This window comes from Sinocyclocheilus grahami, unplaced genomic scaffold (genome assembly GCF_001515645.1).
Source record: "Sinocyclocheilus grahami isolate Dianchi unplaced genomic scaffold, SAMN03320097.WGS_v1.1 scaffold298.1, whole genome shotgun sequence".
Classification (NCBI taxonomy): domain Eukaryota; kingdom Metazoa; phylum Chordata; class Actinopteri; order Cypriniformes; family Cyprinidae; genus Sinocyclocheilus; species Sinocyclocheilus grahami.
In genome coordinates this window covers 910,804-931,219 of record NW_015505477.1, presented here as the reverse complement: position 1 = coordinate 931,219, position 20,416 = coordinate 910,804, and the positions used below count along the sequence as shown (strand labels likewise).

Genomic DNA, 20,416 nt, shown 5'->3' with positions numbered 1-20,416 from the left:
TTAGAAACAGATTAACACCAACATCAACAACGTTTTTATGATGTGACTACTCTATAAATGTTTATAAGGGTGTCAAGATTGCAAATGTAATGAGTAAAGTCTGTTTTTAATCTTCTCGTATCAGCGTGAAGCTAGAAGGGAAGGCTCAAGAATGAACGTGGATTGGCTCGACCTGGATGCTGCAGTGATTTTCAATCTATAGCACATTCTTGAGTCTATCATCTCAGGGGCTTAATGACTAGCACAGAAGACTGGCTTAGCAACCAAAGCACTGCCAACACATCAGTGGAGAATAATACAACGCTCCGTTTCAAACGAGAATGATGAGTTCCGACACTTTGAAGTTCCTTTGCTCGTTTTAATGGCTGCTCTTATTCAAATGCCTTCATAACGACGGTAATGAGCGCTTGTGCGCGTACGTGCAGATGAAAGGTGATACGCTTCTGAGAAGGAGACAAAGACGCATTGAGTCCTGGACAAAGTTTCTGACATTTGCAGCCGGGAACACACGCAACCTTTGCATTCGTGTGTGAATCGGTCATTCATGTCTGCCTGAGAGTATCGAAAACCTGTCATCTAGTCTTCATTGAGTAATGTTCTGTGAGTGTATTTGGCATATTAATATTTCTCAAAGGACTTGACAAGAATTTATGGTCTGTATCTTCAACGTTCAGGTTTTTCTGCTATAGTTTCTCTCTAAAGTCTATATGTGTTGTCTGTGTGCCACTGCAGGAACATGTTGAGAAGAAATGACAATTAAACTGCCGTCCCCAGTCACTTCTTGCTGCAGCAAACAGATGACAGTATAATTATAAATCTGTCATTATTTTTGTGTGTGTGTGTTTTTTCTTCAACTTTCCTTTTTGATATTTTCACCCTGCCAGTGAGCTTTAGTGATGTACAGAGGCGTTTTGTATTCTGGCACTACTGGAATAATGTGAACTGACTACAAATATGAGATAAAAATATCTGTTTTAAATAGAGACGTTGACTGAATTGAACTGTGGCATGGAGTCAACTCAAGGGCAGCTTTGATTGTTTGCCATTGCTAATTGAGATCTGTAATGCATACTAATTTAGATAAATGATATAAAAACAAACAGGCACAATGATATTGAGATGTATTTATTGTGAAGCACCGGTAATGCTCACACACACACACACACACGCTCTCCAGTATGACCGTCTGTAGTGGTCATAAAGGCTAATGTGTCTTGAGAGCATGAATATTTAATGTCACCTCTCACATTCTCTAGGCATACACACACACTGCAAATGCACTGCAGGCTAATGTGTCTTGAGAGCATGAATATTTAATGTCACCTCTCAAATTCTCTAGGCATACACACACACTGCAAATGCACTGCGTCAACAACACACACACACACACACACACACATATCAAAGATTTCCAATACCAAATCAAGTAATAATGGCTTTGCGAGTGAGTCAAACCGAAGGGTTGAGATTTACTTAAAAATTCAGGTTGTTTGGATGGTAGCCTCTGTATGTGTGTGAGTGTGTTTATCTTGTTGAGTGAGGGGATATATCTTATTGATTTGTAAGAGCCATGTGGTTTCTCTGTTATCTAAACTTTTCCAGCATGGCCTGTGGGCTTCCTGTCTGTCCAGCTGCTCTTTCCTAGCACACTTTAGCCTCCCTCTCTCTCTTTCAATGGCAGGATTATGATGAATGAGTCTGTACTTTGTGAGGATTAGTCTCGGTTTGTATCTGTGATAGTTTGATGACGAGTTTTGGCTTTTTGATCCCAATGTTTTAAATGTTTGATTTAGATTAGTAGTGTTAACTTGGTTAGTCTCAGAACCAGCTGATTAATTGGTCATTTTAGCGTCCAGAGGTTTGTATTGCTTTAAAATGAGGTGATTAAACTTGATATTAATTGCATCAATCAATCAATCTATTCACCCATCCATACATACATACATCATTCGGTCTATCCAAATAAGAGACCTAGTGTATTTCGAGCTTGTTTATAATAAAAGTTCTGTATTATGCTTTTTTATTTAATGTAACATATTTTAGTATAAAATCTCATGGTTCCTCCCTGGACCGTGCTGCCACAAGGAAGACAGACTAAGAACATTATTTAACATTCACTATATAATTCAGTATATATTACTTTAATTGGCAAAATAACCAATTTATTGCTTTTCTTTAAACACAGTATTATAGTACTGACAAAATCCAATATCTGTCTGTCTGTCTACGGTATCTAAAGAGTTTATAAAATCAAATTTAAGACTTTAAGACCTTTTTAAGACCCGCACATTTAAAATAAATACTGTATGTAAACACAGATCAAACCTATATAATCTTTTGTAAAAAAAAACATATCATATTTATTTGATTATTGTGCTGATACTAGTAAAATGTATATACTGAAGGTGTTAAATAATATGTTTAATCTTTTCTTCCTGTTACAGGGCAGACCAGAGAGAAGCCACAAAAGTTTACAATGCATTAAAACCAAGATAGTTTACTGTGCATCCAAAATACCAAAAGGTTAAGCATAATACAGAACATTTAAATATAAACCAGTGTCTGTGCTTTCAGCTGCTCATTAAAAAAGATGAGGGAGATATAATATGCACTTTTACAACCATCCACAACAATGCCACGTTTTGACTTTGAATGTGTAGCACTCACATTAATGTAATTAAATCATAGCTTTTTGAATTTTAAAGGGGTCCTATTATGCTCTTTTACAAAGTCTTGATTTTGTTTTGGGCGTGTACTAAAACATGCTCCCATGCTTGGTGGTTCAAAAAACGCATTATTTTTTCACATAATTTACATTATTAAAATACCTTTCTCCCTAGCTTGGCACAAACAACTCGATTAGCTCCGGCTTTGATGAAGGTCCGCCTTCTGAAAAACAAACTGTGTTGTGATTGGTTAGCTGTCCCAGTGCGTTGTGATTGGCGAACAGCTTAGACGGTGTTTCAGTACTGCCCCGCCCCTTGCTCCGTCTTTCAACAAAAGCTTTTGGGAATCCGCCACTGTACTCCCTCGTATTGTGGAAGCTGTCCTTGGTAAAATGTGCAGCACACAATAGCAAATTGGGGTTATAATGCTCAGAAACAGAGTTAAAAAATAAATTGCAACCACTGTTTCCTGACATAATCCGCTTTTGGAAGCCCAAACAAAGACTTTTGGGCACGAAGGTGAACAAAACTGCGTTTCCGGCAGTCGCACACTGGACGAGAAGCGCAGCGTCGCGTCGCGCCACGTCTTTAAAATTCGAATACTTTATTTTCTATTAGTGTAGACACATTGGCGGCACCATTCGGCGTCTGTCCGCGGTGCCCAGCTATGTCGTGTTATACTTGTAAGAATTGTTCTAAACATGCCGAAAATGTAGCTCTTCTTCTTCGTTTTCTCTGATGCACTAACTCTGCAGCAGCACTTCTTCTTCACCGTCATCTTGTCTGATGCACTCAACCAAGCGTTCTAACCACAACCTCGTCCCTCCCCACCCCCCAACCATTCGAATTTCTGTAGGCGGGAATTATTTTAATGATATTCTAATGAGACGCTTTGTGATATCACAAAAAATACGAAATATCTCCCTTTCGAGTGGACTTTGAGATTTGTAACTTTCTAGATCTTTTTATGCCCAAACATACACACTGCACACTGACTATTCCTGTTTTTCTGTCTGCAAATTTAAAATGTCCTAAAATTATAATTAATTCTGTCTATCTATCTGCCTGTCTATCTATAGGCTAATTCACACTGCACCGACAGATGCCACCCATAACCAGATTACAGTATCTATGTGTCTGTCTATCTCTGTTTATATACTGTATATCAATAATACTGACCAAATTCAGCTCTAATTCCAGACATTCCAAGAATACATTGTCAAACCCAGTGAAAAAAATGATCCAAGTTGTGAGAAATGTTGATTAGAAATAAACAACTCATTCCATACTAAAAATATAATTGAAAATAGTTCAGTGCAATTGAAACTTATTCTACACAATATTTCTGTGTGCAAGGTATTTTATGCATCCTATATTAGTGACTTTACTGAATTCAATATTACTTCTATCTTTCTCTCTCTCTCTCTGTTAAACACACACCCAAGGACTAGGGTCCTAACAGCCAAATCCGGTGCTTGTCACTACACACAATCAGTGCACAAACACACACAGACGTTATTAATGCAGCTTATAGCATTGATTTTATTTATAATCTCTCATCTCATTTTTTTCAGTAATACTTCAGATGACACAGGAAGATGGAAAAATGGAGGGAGACTAAAAAAAAGAAGGGCTGCTGAGAGAGGTAGAGTGTTTTTGGTAGAGGAACAGTGAGGTGAGTGAGTCATCTGCAGTCAAGTGTATCAGAGCGAGAGGCCTGTCATGGGACCATCCCTACGACTCAGGCATAAATGCCTCAAATCGTGCTGATATCTCTGAGGAGGGAGTGGCTGGGCTGTTTCATTCTGATGCCTCCAAACACTCCAGCTCTCCAGCCAGTGCTTGCTGAATCTTTGGTGAATCTACAGGCTGTCTTTGCCAAGGCCGATATGTAATTCCCTTCAGACGCCCTGAGAGAGATAGGCAGGAGGGAGGAAGAGAGGCCTTCTTCTATTAAGATTAAAGGGTAGTCTCCTTCACTCTTGCTGACAGTTTGAGCTGTTCACTGACGGCCAGGGCAACGAAAACCTCCTTTCCACATCTATGGGTGGATTTTAAATATATCATGTGAGTCATGATTTTTTCACATGTTTACAACTAAAATAGATTCTCTAGAAATGATAAACATTTCTCATTGAATATAGCATGAAGATGTTGTTAGAGGAACAAAGTGGATGTTGAGGCTTTCTGCTTATTTTTGATTGAATATTAATGATTTCTCATTGCTGGAGCACCAGAGCTAAGCGGCCATTCATCAGCAAAGATGAAACTGTCATAATTGGCCTTGTTTCTTGCTCATTTATTTTGGGTAAGTTTGTAAAGTTCATAATCAAAGAACTGAGATTTGTTAAAGTGTGTGAAACAATCTCATATTCCATATCATGCCATTGACAGCACCAACAAATCTAACAGTCAGTCTGCTTCTGACCAGAGAAAGCATTCAAAGATAGCACCTCAGTTGTAGGTATTGAGGGTGGAAGAGAGTGCTGGTCATTCACTCCCCCTACCTACATTTCCTGCTGGTACCGAGACTCGAACCTGCGACCTTCAGGTTACAAGTCTGACTCTCTAATGGCCACAATTGCCCCCTAAACTCATACCGGTTTGGAACGACATGAGGGTGAGTAAATAATGACAATTTAAATTTTTTTTTTTTTTTGGTGAACTGTACCTTTAACCCTTAAATGCATACCTTGGGTCTTTAGCAACCTAGGATATCATTCACTACTCTCTCCCTCCTTCATTTTTGAAAGTTAGACATCAACTTTCTTACTATTCCTCAATCTATTCATTATAAACAATATAACAAGAAATAATCATAAAATATAAAAGATTGTCTGTTTTCTGATTTATTTTTTGTAAAAAGTGTATAGGGTCGCTAGCGACCCAAGGTATGTAATAGTGTAAGTACACTCTAAAAATCACTGGGTTAAAAACAACCCAATTTGGGTTGTTATTAACCCAAGGGCTGGGTAAATATAGGACAGAACCCATCTTGGGTTAAATTTACCCAGCAAATTGGGTTGTTTATTTAACCCAGCATAATGGGTTGATTTAACCCAGCTAATGGGCTTATTCATGTTTACTATATTACTAGCTTATTTTTTACTTCATACATTAAATAATGTTTACAGATTAACTTAAATCCTCTAAACTTTTCTAAAATACTCCACACAACCACTGGTTTGCATGAACTTCCTTTATTTTTCTTTATCATTTACAGCATTGTTTATATATATCTCTTTTTAATAGGCTATACATATTATATATATATTTTAGGCTATACATTGCCTATATTTAAACTCGTTTAACAAACATTAGAAGAAAAATTCAACATTAAACAGAAGTAATTCACGTGTAATCGACCACGTGTAAGTCTCTGTTATTCTGTTTCCACCCTAACGGCGCTGGTTCTCGTACCCGCTGGAGTCGTGTTCGGCGGGGAACTGCTAACGGACCACCGCCCTGCATTTCACTCATAGCTGAAACATGCTGTGACTCCATAACCTGCCAATAAACAAACAATAAACAGCTCTGAGGACATGTTTTAACATCCAAAGTATTATATTCTGTATCTTTATGAATAAAATTGTTTATTTTATGCAAAGAATCAGGCTTTTCCATCACACGAATCACAAGATTTCCATCACAAGACTGTGACACTCGTTAAAGGTGATTCACACCACGCGCCTGTATGTTGCTCTGCATAAAATTGAACGATATACAAAGCACAGTAATGATTTTATAGATAAAATAAAATTTACACAAACCTGTATTTTACCGAAGAATGCATCAATTCGATGGTGCTTAGAACTGCTCTCTCGTGAAGAGAAGATGCAAATTCCCCGCAATAAATAACTCAACCGCTGGGTTACGTCTGACCCAGGATCTGAGTAACACAAAAACTACCCAAACATTGGGTTATGTCTGACCCAGGAGCTGCAAAACAACCCAAACCCTGGGTTGTTACATTTGACCCAGGAGCTGAGTAACACAAAAATTACCCAAACACTGAAAAAATAACCCCCCCAAAAAAGACCCAAAAAGCTCAACCCAGCATTTGGGTTAAAAAAATAACCCAGGATTTTTGAGTGTATATTATTCCTGGGCCACAATAATTCAATATCTGATGACTCAATAAATGCAATTCACCTTTATTCTTCAAGGTGGCACTGTTTGATAGACAGTGATGATGTGATGTTTCACTCATAATTACCGCAGGCATAAAACAAAAGAATATCATCAGCAAAAGCTGGGACCAAGACTAAGATTGCAAATATGAGCCAGATGCTGAATGTACTGGGAAAATGCGCTCTGACGTTGACAGTGATTGTAAAATCCATGCATTTAAGGGTTAAATAACCAATTTGTGTTTAAATTCACATAAAAAATGTTTTTTTTTTTATTCCGTTTTTGTGATATTAGTTCTCCTACAGGCTGTTTTTGTGCTTACCAGACATCTTCAGCATCCTCATCACACTCAGCCCCAAACTGGCAAATGTCACAGGTGGTCGTCTCTTTCTGTCCATTCTCTGCCGAACCCTCGTTTCCTGCTTGGATACACAAAGACAAGACAAGACAACATAAGCTATCAAACGTCTGACAAATATTACTTGGGGCAAGATGAGCAGGCATTCACAGTCCATCTCTCTCTCTCGCTTCCTCTCACACAAACATTCATAAATAGATGGAGAGACAGAGGACAGAAATAATTCTTATTCAGTCTTTGTCTCTGGCTCTCATGAGAAGTTCAAATCCCCCACTGATCTTTCCTCAGTCTCACCCCTCATTTCATCATGATGATTTCTGATTTGCCGCTCCTGCTCCCTGGCGATAGAGGCTTCCCAGGAGCCGAAGCTTAAAGCCCCTCGTTATCACATATCTGCCCTCATCAGTGGACGGGGAAAAGCAATCCCGTACATCATGGAATTTAAATTACGTCTCCTCCTCAGAGGATCATCGCTCCCCTTTGGATCCTGACCCTCCATTATGAAGTGCTATTTTTAAAACTTAGACCGCAAAGACAAAGAGATGAAAAAAGAAAGGCAGGCAGATAAAAGTAAGAAAGTATTCTGCACTTCCATGCAAAGAACAATGTTTAAGTCACAGGTGTTACTGTTTTGCTATATGTCTTTCTGTTGATTCTCTTTTAAGTTTTTATTTTCCTTCATTTTGGTCTAGATGACAACTACAAATACAAGCTGTGCACTGACACCGTGTCCTTTCACAGATCAAAGATTAAATAAATCTATGATTTTTTAAAATCCCAAACAAAAAAAAATTTATTCAGCAATATCACATGAAAAAGAGTTCTGTTGTTCCAAATTTTCAGACCAACAGTACAACCGCTTTTATAACAGTTCAATGAACCGTCAATATTAATTAATATTAATATTAACAGTATAATACTATTAAAATGAATATTAACTTACATTTTAGACACAATAGTGGCAGTTATTTTGTGCATTTTTGCTTTGCCAGTGAAAATAGTTCCAAATGAGTAGTTTGGTATCAAAATGTTACAAAATCAACTGCTGTGTTTTGTTGCTGAATGAATCAGTTTTCTGACAAATCTTTTGAGTGAATAATTCAATTATTCACTCATACTAATTTGTTTTGTCTTCAATGAGTTAGTATTTTGAATGAATCACTTGAGTGAATGACTCAACGCCTCACTCTTAAAGACAGTCACTTGCTTTGCTCCTGAACAAATCAGTATTTTGAATGAATCGCTTGAGAGAACGATTCAAAGGCTCACTCAAAAAAGTCACCTGTTGACACCTACTGTCGTAGAAAAGAGCCACTAAAAATACCCACCACTTATACAGAGACTGTCTGGAAGGCACAAAACAGACAATCGGGGAGTCAAACAATAAAAAGTAGAAGAAAATCAATGAAAAAGAGTAAAATAAACTGTGAGTATAAGATTTATTTTGATAGATTTTTTTTTTGTTAATGTGAACGCAATGGCTAACATTAATTTCACAAACATAATAGATCAAGCTTTACTCCAAACACATCTCCTGTCCAGCATCATGAGCGGAGCTGATTAACCCAGCACCCAGCTTCTCCCTGATGTGCGGCTGCATGGACCCAATGGTCTGGAAATGAGAAACGTGTCAGATGGCAGGGTCAGTAACAGATATCTCCATCTCTCAGTTAGATAGACCTTCTGAATTGATTTTCCCTGACCAGAAACACAGTCACCAACCCCCTCTTTTTTTTCATCTACAACCGCCGCCAAAAAGATCCTGCTTCTGATCGTGTTTATGTGTGTGAAAACCCTAGGTCAATGATTGATTAAATGTATCTGTTTTGTGGATAATGGCTACAGAAATCTAGTCTTTTGTTATTGTTATTGTTAATGATGAATCTTTAAAGCGCTTTTCATAAGGCGAAGACATTCAAGGTTATGAAACATTAAAATGTAGCGATCCGAGCACATACTGAGCAGAGGAATAGTTTTTGCTTTAAATGGTGGAAGGAAAGGAGATACTCAAATGAACAGAAGACAGATGGTGAGTGACCAAGAAAATGACTCTTAATGGGACAAACCTACTTGCGCAGAAACTAAGGAGAAAGGTGGGGGTGGATTTAGGGCACAACATGGGCTGTCAGACAGATGATGAATGAAGCCACCCATCTCCTGAACAGTGTATGGAAACTGACCTTCACAAACAGGAAGAATGAGTGTATACACCCACACACACACACACACACACACACACACAGGTTTGTTTTTGTGAAAAGTGGGGACATCCCATAGGCGTAATGGTTTTTATACTGTACAGACCGTATATTCTGTTGCCCTACACCAACCCTACCTCTAAACCTACCCCTCACAGGAAACTTTGTGCTATTTCAGATTTTCAGTACACTCCATTCTGTGTGATTTATAAGCGTTTTGAAAAGTGGGGACATGGGGTAATGTCCTGAAAAGTCACCTTCTCCTTGTAATACCTATGTCATACCTTTGTCATTATACAAATTTATGTCCTCATTTGTCACAAAAACGCGCACACATACACACACACACACACACAAAAATGTGTTTCCTAATTATAGTTATATCATTGGAACAAATTAATACGTAGTAGGAACAATGTCTTAATTTGTGGCCAGAATATCTATTGGTTTCCACATGTGTTGTGCAAAAGGCACCAGATAAGTGTCAGATAATTTTTTCCCAGAACATATATCATAGATATAAACAGATGAATAAATTAATACTTTATTTGGCTCATAGTCATTTTTTTTATGTATAGTTGAGTATTTAAAATGGAGTAATAAAGCAAATTCAAGACATATTCTCTGAAAACCTCAAGAGTCTGATTATCTAACAGACATGATCTAACTAATCTTTGCTTATAAACATCATTGTTTTGCAGAGTACATTGTTTCGTTTTACCTCATTTGCAAATTCGCTGAGATAAATTTTATTGTTTCATACATGAGCATGAGATGGAAATGAATTCCACTTGATTCTTTTGAGTGGTATTCATCGCAATGCACACAATGAATGAATGGATGGATGATACTGTAACTCCTGGGTCATTTAATGAAAAGCAGCTCAGATTAACACAAACACACACACAATTTGTGAAATGGAAGGGGTTTAGAACATCACAGTTAAGCATTTGCTTAAACAATGAGGATCATGAAAAAGCTCTCCCTGGACTCGAAAAGGTCAAATTACACCATGAATATTATTTTGTATTTTGAAGATGCATTACTACAATGCAATGCTGTATTAGCATATGTGAAAAAAATGTAATGGAAGAAAAGCCTACATCCACAAACCCCTGAAGAGATGCCACCAGACAAGAACATGCTGAGCTCTTAAGGGACACAAAGGTCAAGTGAATCTCCACAGATGGAGGGGACACATTACATCTTTGAATCAATAGAGAATGTAGGAAGCATAATGCTTACAGTGGAAAGATGATAGCCTGAAAGAGGATCTTTGGATTTCCACTGATCTCCACAAACTAATGATGCCACTTCTATATGGTGAATGTGACATTTAAGTTTTATGCATGATGAGCAACAGAATAATCTTACTTTCTCAAAAGAATCTCCAGAGTGATGAAAATTGTCTTGTTCCTCCTTTTGTACTGCAGTAATGTGACTTTTTTTTCTGGCAGTGATTGCAAAATTCATGGAATGACTTTATAGGTGTTCGGTTTCAACACATTGCCTATGGGTATCTGAGAGCGAAAGTTATTTTTAAATCTTATTGTTTTAACTTATTTTTCTCGAAAACAAAAGGATCTTTTTTTTCATAAATATGGTACCAGGCTATCAATGCTTTAATCATGCGGTCATCAACTAAGCCTTCACCACATTGGGTTCATTAAAGCCTACTTCACACAAATAAGGATGTTTGAGTGTCTCGGTCCCATTGGGAAAAGCATGTCGTAAAACCCCTCTGGCACTTTGCCTCTTCTATCCACACCTGACAGCATAGAAGACCTTGCCAATGACCCATTTGCGCATGTAATTACAGCAATCCACTGACGATGGTGGCGCAGAGCGAAGGTGTCTAATTTTGTGGAGTGCTCCCGAGGCCATTTTCTTCCACTGGTTGACAGCTTTTGGAGAGTGCTTTGAAAGCCAGATGAGGGTTTGAATTGGCAAGAGAAGTAAGAGCCAATGTGTGAAATTCAGGAAAGGAGGCCCGAAACGGGCTGCCCTTCTTCAAGGGATTAGGGAAGAAGAATTAGGAATTAGGGTTTAAAACTTAATTTTTTCCAGCTTTGACCAGATTAAGTGCTGCTCGCTGAAAGTCTTCCATTGAGCGCTAAAAGACCCAGCAGAAGGTCTACGAATCGGTTTCACTCTGGGTCATTACACTGCACAAGGGTCAACCGTGTAAAATAAACACATAGACATTTAACATACACTCAGAAAGACTCTTACGATTGAATCACATACTGTACATTAGACGTACACCCAATCCATAAACACCATTTCACTTGCATTTGATACAGCTGTACCATGTCTAAAGCTTTCCATTATCCTCCCATGAGAAGTGCTGCGAGGTTCAGAGCCTCTTACATTTACACACAAACCAACACGTGTGCTGATCTCCATCTCTGACCATGATCTGCCCCAATGGCACCCATAATAACACTTGTGATGGAGCCGCTCTCAGATATATAATGGAAGAAGAGTGCAGGGGAAGGAAAGGAGATGAAGAGTTGAGGATGATGAGAAATGAGAGGTAAACAGGATGGAGAGAACATCAAATGGCATTTGTGGTATGTAGCAAGGAGAAAGAATGAAAGAAAAAACAACAACAAAGTAAACATGACAATGACGGAGAGCAATCAAAAACAGGTGAAGGATGAGAGACATTAAGAGAGACTGAGAGAGATAAAGAGACAGAAAAAACATCTTCAGCAGCTAAACGGTCGATGGGCAGTCAATAAAGTGTCACTTTCTGCAAGCTAAGAAGCCGGCCTTGATGAGGGGATCTGACCAGGATCGAGGCTGAAATTAACATTTGCATTAGTAGCCACAGCAACTAGTGCTTTAACCCACTGAATGACCTTCCCTAAACCACAATCTCATAATAGACCATAAGATGCCCCAGATTAAAAATAAAAACATTTTGTAAGGATTTCTTACATGCCTAGCTGTGGGGAAAAAAAGAAAGAAAGATAGGCTGCCTGAAAGCTTTCTGCTAGATTTAACTCCTTCATAATACTGTTGTGTTGAAAAATAACAGACATAAACTAAAGGTTCTTTACAGTGGAAAAAGGTTCCACTTTTTCTTTTTAAATAGTGCATTTAACAGTGATATTAAATTATTAGTGTTTTCAAATGTTAAATTGAATTAAGCATTAGATGAAGGCAAGGAAATGTACATTTAAAAATAGAGGAAATAGGCATGCAAAAGTTAAATATTCAATATCTACATAAAATGCTGGCAGCAATATACAAAAAATCTATAATGTCAGCCAATGACCAATATGGTTCCATTATAGTGTATTCCTAAATTCTGTACTTAAAGAAAGGATGGGGAATAATGTATTGATAAATCTGGAATTTGTACAAACATGCAGTTCATTTAATCAACTAGCACTGTTCAAGTCAACTTATAATGTTTTTAATGACAGAAATAAAACATTTTACATAGACTTGTATAAAATATTACCTAATTTATATATACTCTTTAAGCCCCCAATAAATTTTTCCAGCACACCCCCTGCTGCAGTGGATTGTGATTGTCCAAGCAGCAAGATTCTGACACCTTGTCTTTCCATCTAAACTCCCAGACACCGTGGGGTGGCACAGAGAGCAGCTGAGATGTTCCAGCACTGTGGGTGCCAGTCTTTGCCATCGAGCCCCACTAATCCTTCTGGCACCACAGTGCCAATCTTTCACTCCAGTGTTACCCGCTGATCTTTAGAAAAGATCCAAATAAGTAGAGCAAAGCAAGCTGCTGGTAAACAAGAGATAGCAGCTAAAGGCTATTCCAGAGAGGACTGCATAAAATATGACAGAACTAGTTTAATATGTTCTCTTACATAAAAATGCTATGTTTAATTCACTTTGTTCTGATTGTCTATTTATAAAAGATCAATGTTATTTTCCCTGAAGCGGATCTTATGAACTCATTTGACAATGAATGATTTAGTGAGGACGATGTGAGATTTTCCACCTCAGTAGAACAACTAGTTGTTCTGTTTCAAGTTAAAGGTAATTTCTCAACTCACAGGAATATGGATTCATTGCTCAGAGACCTAAACCAAATTTAGATATTGGCCTTTAACAACATGTGCACACCAGGGAGGTTGTAACACCCAACAGCCAACGCAGAAACGAAAAGCAAATAAAAACAAATAAAAGCATTTTCACAAGAGATTTTCCTACTTAGCAATCTCACATCAGTGAGGAGAACCATCACACATTAATTGAGTGAATCGACTTAAAGATACCTTTACCCAAAAGCACTTTAAAAGTAATTAAAAAAAAAATTCTATAAAAAAAACTTTGAGAGCATTAAAAATAAGCTATCTAAAATATAACTTTAATTAAAAGTACTAAAAAATAAATTATTTAAAACTGTACATTTACCAAAAAAAATTCAAAAGTGTCTTATAAAGAGTTTAAAATATACCTTTGCTAAAACTTAAGCTGAAAGAAGATACCTTCACTAAAATGTACTTTAAAAAGTCTTAAAAAGATCCTTAAAAATAAATTATTTAAAAAGATACCTTTACTAAAATGTCCTTTGTACTTTATCTTGTGCATGCATGTACAGTATATGTGTTTCTCTAAAATTATTTGATAGGATTGTTATTTTCTTTGAAGTATAAGCAAGGTTTAACCCTTGTTTTAGAATAGTGATTGACTGATATGTGAGTAGGCAGTCTTTTGCTGTCCAACGGGCAGTATTACACTATCAATGTGCTCACATATTTCTTACACACTATGTAGTTTGAGTGATCTGACCACTTTGTACCACAACTGCACCTGTATTTAGAGCTAACCACTTGTGATCAGATCACACCAAACTAAAAAATACCAAAATACCAATTATAAGCAGGGTCTAAGTCAGAAAATCACTAGTAGTCTCCTAAATCAGCTACAAACGTCTGGACAACAAACAAATTTAATCATTATGTATGCTTCTAGCCCAAAAGTAACCATGTTCCAGGCATCAACAAAGAAGTGTGGAATTCTTTTCCATTCCAAAACACCTCCAGCTCCAGCACAAACTCCAGACTCAAGCCCAGCGGAGCTCCTATTTGCTCCTCTACACTTTCTATTCAAAGACAGTCAAACAAACCAACAACCTCAGCGAATTCTGCAGATGCATCCCAGGATAAATGAGCCTTTAAGAATTGAAAGCTCTATAAACAACCAAGCCATTAGATGTTTACATTTCAAACACCGAGGTGTGTCTCCAAGGAGTTCAGGCTTAGCTTGTTCCAGTAATTTGGGAGCTGGAGACTGCTGTTATGATGAGTATTTCTGCCCCACTGAGGGTTGATGCTTTACTGATTTTAACCAGAACAGATTGCAGTCGGTTAGTATTTAGAGGCACTCAAGAAATGAAGCTCACTATTGTCAGAAAATAGTGTCCTCAGAAGATTCATGACTGGAAAGGGATTAAACTCCTCATAGATGCAGCCGCTGAAAAACGAGACAATTTCCCCCGGTTTCTATATAAATGTCTCTGGTGTTCCCTTCTGTCTCCGTCTTATCTTCTTCTCCATACGTTACATTTTTTTTCTCATCTCCTGGAATGTAAGTCTCCATATGCTATGTTGATATAATTTACTCTGTCTATTGGCACAAGAAATTCAAATATCTCTTTGTGTGTGACTTCTGTTCAGTTCTACTGTATGGATATAAGCCAAAATGAACTCTGCTCTCTTCTTTCACTTTCTCTTGTGACCTTGAGGCCATTTTGCCACTTCCTGCCATGGCTCATCAATCACAATGTCTCCTGACCCGTCTAGTGCACTAATCTCCATATAATCCCACCATTACCGTGAACGGCTCATCTTTTGTGTCTATTGTGGTTCCTGTTCATCCTCTCTTCCCCTTTCCCATTCTCCCCAGCCTGCCCATATCATTATATTGTATTTCCCAAAATACAATTTTAATAGAAATCCCCTTCTGCCCCAAGGATGACCCACATTAAAACAGCACATTTATTTTTGAATGACAGAAGGTTCTCGTAGCCCCCAATACACCTTTGTCTCATTTGATTCAGCGCCTTCCACATTTGCCTGAGATTTACATTTCATCTGCAAAGACCCTGACTATATTAATAACTCCGGAGGTATTTGCCAGAGCTCAGAACGAATCGAGAATGAGTAGATGCTGCCATAAAATGATTGCATTTTCCCTCTTGTTGGGGTTGGAAATAGCTTAGTCTCTGAAATGATTTACCACAAAGGCAACAAGGACAAATCTATGTCTTATTTGTGATAAGAACAAAAGTGGAATATGAAGTCATTTACATTTTCAATTTTCATACATTAAGGAAGCACTATGTAGTTCTGCTTTTCTCTCAGCTGTGGAGAATAAGGATACTGAAAAAAAAGAGGTTTGAATTGACATAATTTAATCATGTATATCATTCCACACAAATCAATTAGGTTACATTAACTGATTTTTTCCTTCTTGGTTTGGTTCAATAATTCTTTGTCACAAAACATAATTTGCTCATGTACATTCAACATAATGGATAAAAAAAATTTTTTTGGACAAATTCAGCAGTCTCAACATGACTTTATGTCTGCCCACGACATGATCCATTTTCATTTGTGTCGCATTACTCAGTTACATTACTAGGTACTACCAACTAACTATCAACCAACTAGAAATAGTATTTTACCATGTTAAATAATAGCACATAGAGTAATGTGGTTTGGTTCAATAATTCTTTGTCACAAAACATAATTTGCTCATGTACATTCAACATAATGGATAAAAAAAAATTTTTTGGACAAATTCAGCAGTCTCAACATGACTTTATGTCTGCCCACGACATGATCCATTTTCATTTGTGTCGCATTACTCAGTTACATTACTAGGTACTACCAACTAACTATCAACCAACTAGAAATAGTATTTTACCATGTTAACATGAACATTCAGGACCCCATCTTTATGGACCAGAAGTGATTCTAAATCAAATCGTAACTGGACATTAAAGTCTTTACATTTTCCCCTCAAAATCAAGTTCCATGCAAAGCATGCTGGGAACTATAATTGCCCTGCCCAGTTTAATTAAAAGCAAAAATGAGCCAAAAAAGAAATGAGTAGATGATCAGAAATAAAATTGTTGTAAAAAAAAAAAGATTAAAAAAATCGTATGAAATTTCTTATGAACTCTGACAAGAATAAAAATAACAGAGACATGAATACCTGCTGTTATCCAACTTCTTTGCTTTGGAACTTCAAAATAAATGTAGTGCTAAGTGTAGGTGCGAGGAAACATTCCCTACAAGCTGTCTGCAGGAGTGCACACGTTTGCTTCTTTCCATCTCTCCATAATATAAGTAATTCCTATGTTAATATTAATTTAACAGATAAACAATTAAATCTGTCATCCTTCAATCATTGGTTCAAAATAGGTTTCAGCCTTAGAAATAGTATATAAACCTAATAATCCAAGATAAAACACCACCCTCTCATTGAAGCTAGGTTATGGCCAGGTTTTCCCAGGCCAAGAGCTTTTCAACAGGGCTTTTTTATCAGATGAACTTATGAATTATATCTGTTGTGATGTTTTAAAAGCCTTTTCCAGCCGCAGTGACACATACTGATAAACAGTGCGGACACAGTATGGACTCTAACTCAGTATGGACTGCAGTACAGAAACAGTGCACATGTTCACACTCAGCTTGAATGTTAAGCACACAAACTCTAAGCACAACCAGACACTTTTCTTTAGTCTTCACCTCCCATTCCAGACGGCACTGCGCCTGTCTTTATCACAGCAGCTGAAACGGGGAGATTAGATTATTCTCTTTCTCATTCCTCTAAGCTTGTTACCATGGTGATACCATGGTGACTGAGGAAGGTCCTCACCCGGATATGGCTGTGCAGCTGATTGTCGTCACCTCAGGAACGTGAGGTCATTAATTTGGCTTCAGTAAATGCAGTATTTTAGAACAGTTTAAGGCACGACTTAACAACCATTTTTATGTGAAAGATCAAATGTGGTCAACCGCAGCTGCAAAGACCAAATAAATACACAACGAAAACCCAAAGCACACAAACCAACTCCCTTAAAGACTGCTTCCTGTGTCTGTGTTGTCTGTATTGATTATAGAAAATCTACCAAAATTAAATACATAATGGATCCTTGAAGGAGAGCCCTGGATACACAGTAAATGGATTACATTTGGAAGTAATTAGAAATAATGAAGTGCTACTGGAGCCTTACTGCTGCAGTTTTGACAGCTGAAGTGATACAGCAATTAATCACTGATAAAATCAGGTGTTTGAAGAAGATGTTTGCTTCTTGAATTAAAAGCAAGAAGCAATAAATAAATAAATACAATAAAATAAAACAACAATAGAAATAAACAGGTACAAAAAATGTTTGTAGTTTCGTCATCATCTACTCACCCGCATGCCATATATTTTTTTCATGGATACCAAAATGAGAAAACTAGCGCTAAGTAAATTAACTTAATTAGATCTAATGAGACTATTCTTAGGTGCTTTCTCTAGTCCTTTCCCAAGACTGTCTTTAAACATTAGGACTGCAATTAAATTAAATTAAATTAAACAACAACAACAACAAAAACACCATTTAATGTTTTAAACAAGGGGTCAATGTTTGGCTGGTTAGCATGACCACATTAGTCCCTGCTACCGTAAGGACACCATCTGACTCCAAACAACATCTTTTTCCATAGGTCATGGTAGCGGCATATTTCATTTTTGTCAGGAATGAAAACATGGCTGTGAGGCATAGAGGTACAGTAAGTTCAATGGATTGTACTACAACATACTGACTGTTCAGCCGACAAAAGGTATTACAGGGGGAAAAAAACACCTTTCGTTAAAAAACTCCAATAAACAGCTTTGAGGGTTGTGAGTTATGAAAATTACATGATCTACAACCTTTATACAGTGCATGCCATGCCATTGTCACAGCCACTTTTTTATCCATGTTAAATTCAATATGGTTTCTAACCTGTTTAAGGTCTATTAATGACCATTCAAAATGATCTGTGTATTAATGATTAGTGCTGTGTTCAAAATTCATGTATCGTGATACGCATCGTATCGTGGCCTCTGTATCGTGATAGGTATCGTATCGTGACTTTGCTGGTGATACACAGCCCTATTAATGATACACAATTTTGTTTTGCATGCAAATATTTCGAATATACTATAATGCATATTTTATTAGTGCTTGATTTGGTTTTGAAGGTACATCCATATAGTACTAACTGGAGTCATTAAAATCCAATGTTATGCACTGCTGATGGGAATCATTGTACATAAAATAACTTGGTGACTAAACTTAATTAGAATTAGAATTAGAAGTAATATCAACTGTTATGACATTTTTGATAATCGGAAAAAGCCTAATCTCTTAGCATCAAGCATAATAATCACTGGTTTCTCTATTGTATTAGTCTAAAGCGTAAACCGTGTTCTTCTGCATGCAGCCTCTCATACAGATGATGTTACATGGAGCTCAGGGAGCTTGAACAGCCAGAGCGGCTTCTCTCTGCTTCGCCGTAAGTGTCCAGCAGCCTGCATGCCCAGTAGGCAACCCATATGATGTATCTGCAGCCATTTGAATACATTTGATTTTTATCGCACCGATAGTGCTGTGCTTACCTAAACGCCATTCTTTCTCACTCTCTTTCTGTTCAATCCATAAACTGCAATCATTTCTCCCTTCCCTTACCCAGCCTTTATCACCCTCATCTTTCTCTTCCTCCTCTTTACTTATCTTTCTCTTTATCGGCCTTCCATTTCTCTTTCCCTCTCCTTTCCTTTCTCCACTCATTTTATCGAATTGCACATCCTTCTGTCTCTTATCACTCTTCTTTCGTCTCTCTATTCATATTTTCTCCTCTCCCCTCATCATTTGGTCTTCTCCACTCCTACTATCTCTATTGTTCTGGTCTGCAGAGAGCCATATGCTGTCATCTACTAACACAAAGCAATTTTTCTTAATTGGCATACTCCGTAAATGAGAAGTTCACAATCAATTAAGTCGTGCATAGGACAGGAGCAGTTTTCTAAACCAGGGCTTTTCAAACTTTTGAAGCTATGAACCCAAAATTTAAACGTAGCTACTGTATTAACACCAGTTTACATTTTGTAAGAAAATGTTAAGTGCAACATTATAAAGACAACATGTTGTTTGCAAAATAACTTGCTTTTATATTGTTACTAAACAGAAGCCAAAGTGTGCTATTAAGAGTATTATCTGGAAAATATTGTAACATATCTATTTTCTACCCACTATTAGAGTGTTGTATACAAACCTGAAGAGAAACATTTATGATTCAAATGTTTGTATAGTAGTTTTCACAGTTTTACAGTTAACGTACAGCCTCAAAAATACATACATACTACTACTATTTTTCAGTTTAAAAATCCTTGTTCTAAACAATGTTTGTGATTTCAAGGTACAATTATTAATGTGTTAATAGTGTTAATCTGACTACAGTTTGGTGTGAGTAAGTTTTTAAATAATACTTCACAATATTACAGTTTCACTGTATCTTTGAATCAAACCAAAAGGCAGCATGACAAGAAATGTAAATGTAGTTACTGTATTTACTGGAAGTTAAAAAAATAAATAAATAAAGAGAGGCATTGTGAAAAAAATAATACACCCCAATTGCAGACATTCCTATCCGGATGGGATTCTGAAAATTTCTCAGAATTTCTCCCAATTTCTCAGAAAACTCCAGAGGATTAAAATCACAAAGTGCCGTGAAATATAAATTTCCCAAACCTCCTCAGGGAAAAATAGCCCCGTCCAAATGACACACATGCCAACCAAGCTACTGCTATTTTCAAAAAGCACAGACCACATCTAGTAAACAGGAAATGGCTGGCAAAACAAGACCACAATGAGCAGCAGTATGCAGGGAGATGTTACAGTACTCAATTAGCGGATGTGGCCTGTTTGGTTAAGAGAGAAGAATAAAAGGGTTGACTGGAAGAGCGAAAGATTAAAATCAAAGAAGAGTGACACATTTTAAGCGATGCAAATATACAGCTCGAGCCGCAGACTGTTCTAC

At 37.2% G+C, this 20,416-nt stretch overlaps 1 protein-coding gene across 1 annotated transcript in view; it reads right to left on the bottom strand.

Moving 5' to 3' along the window:
- The window catches only part of LOC107601062 (tomoregulin-2-like), a 61,609-nt gene that overhangs the window by 3,257 nt on the left and 37,936 nt on the right, over positions 1 to 20,416 (bottom strand). Inside the window, exons 5-7 of the mRNA XM_016293074.1 lie at positions 7,120 to 7,219; positions 6,584 to 6,605; positions 877 to 946 (exon numbers count right to left, since the gene is read on the bottom strand). Coding sequence (XP_016148560.1) covers positions 877 to 946; positions 6,584 to 6,605; positions 7,120 to 7,219 — 192 coding nt within the window. The remainder of the gene's footprint in view (positions 1 to 876; positions 947 to 6,583; positions 6,606 to 7,119; positions 7,220 to 20,416) is intronic.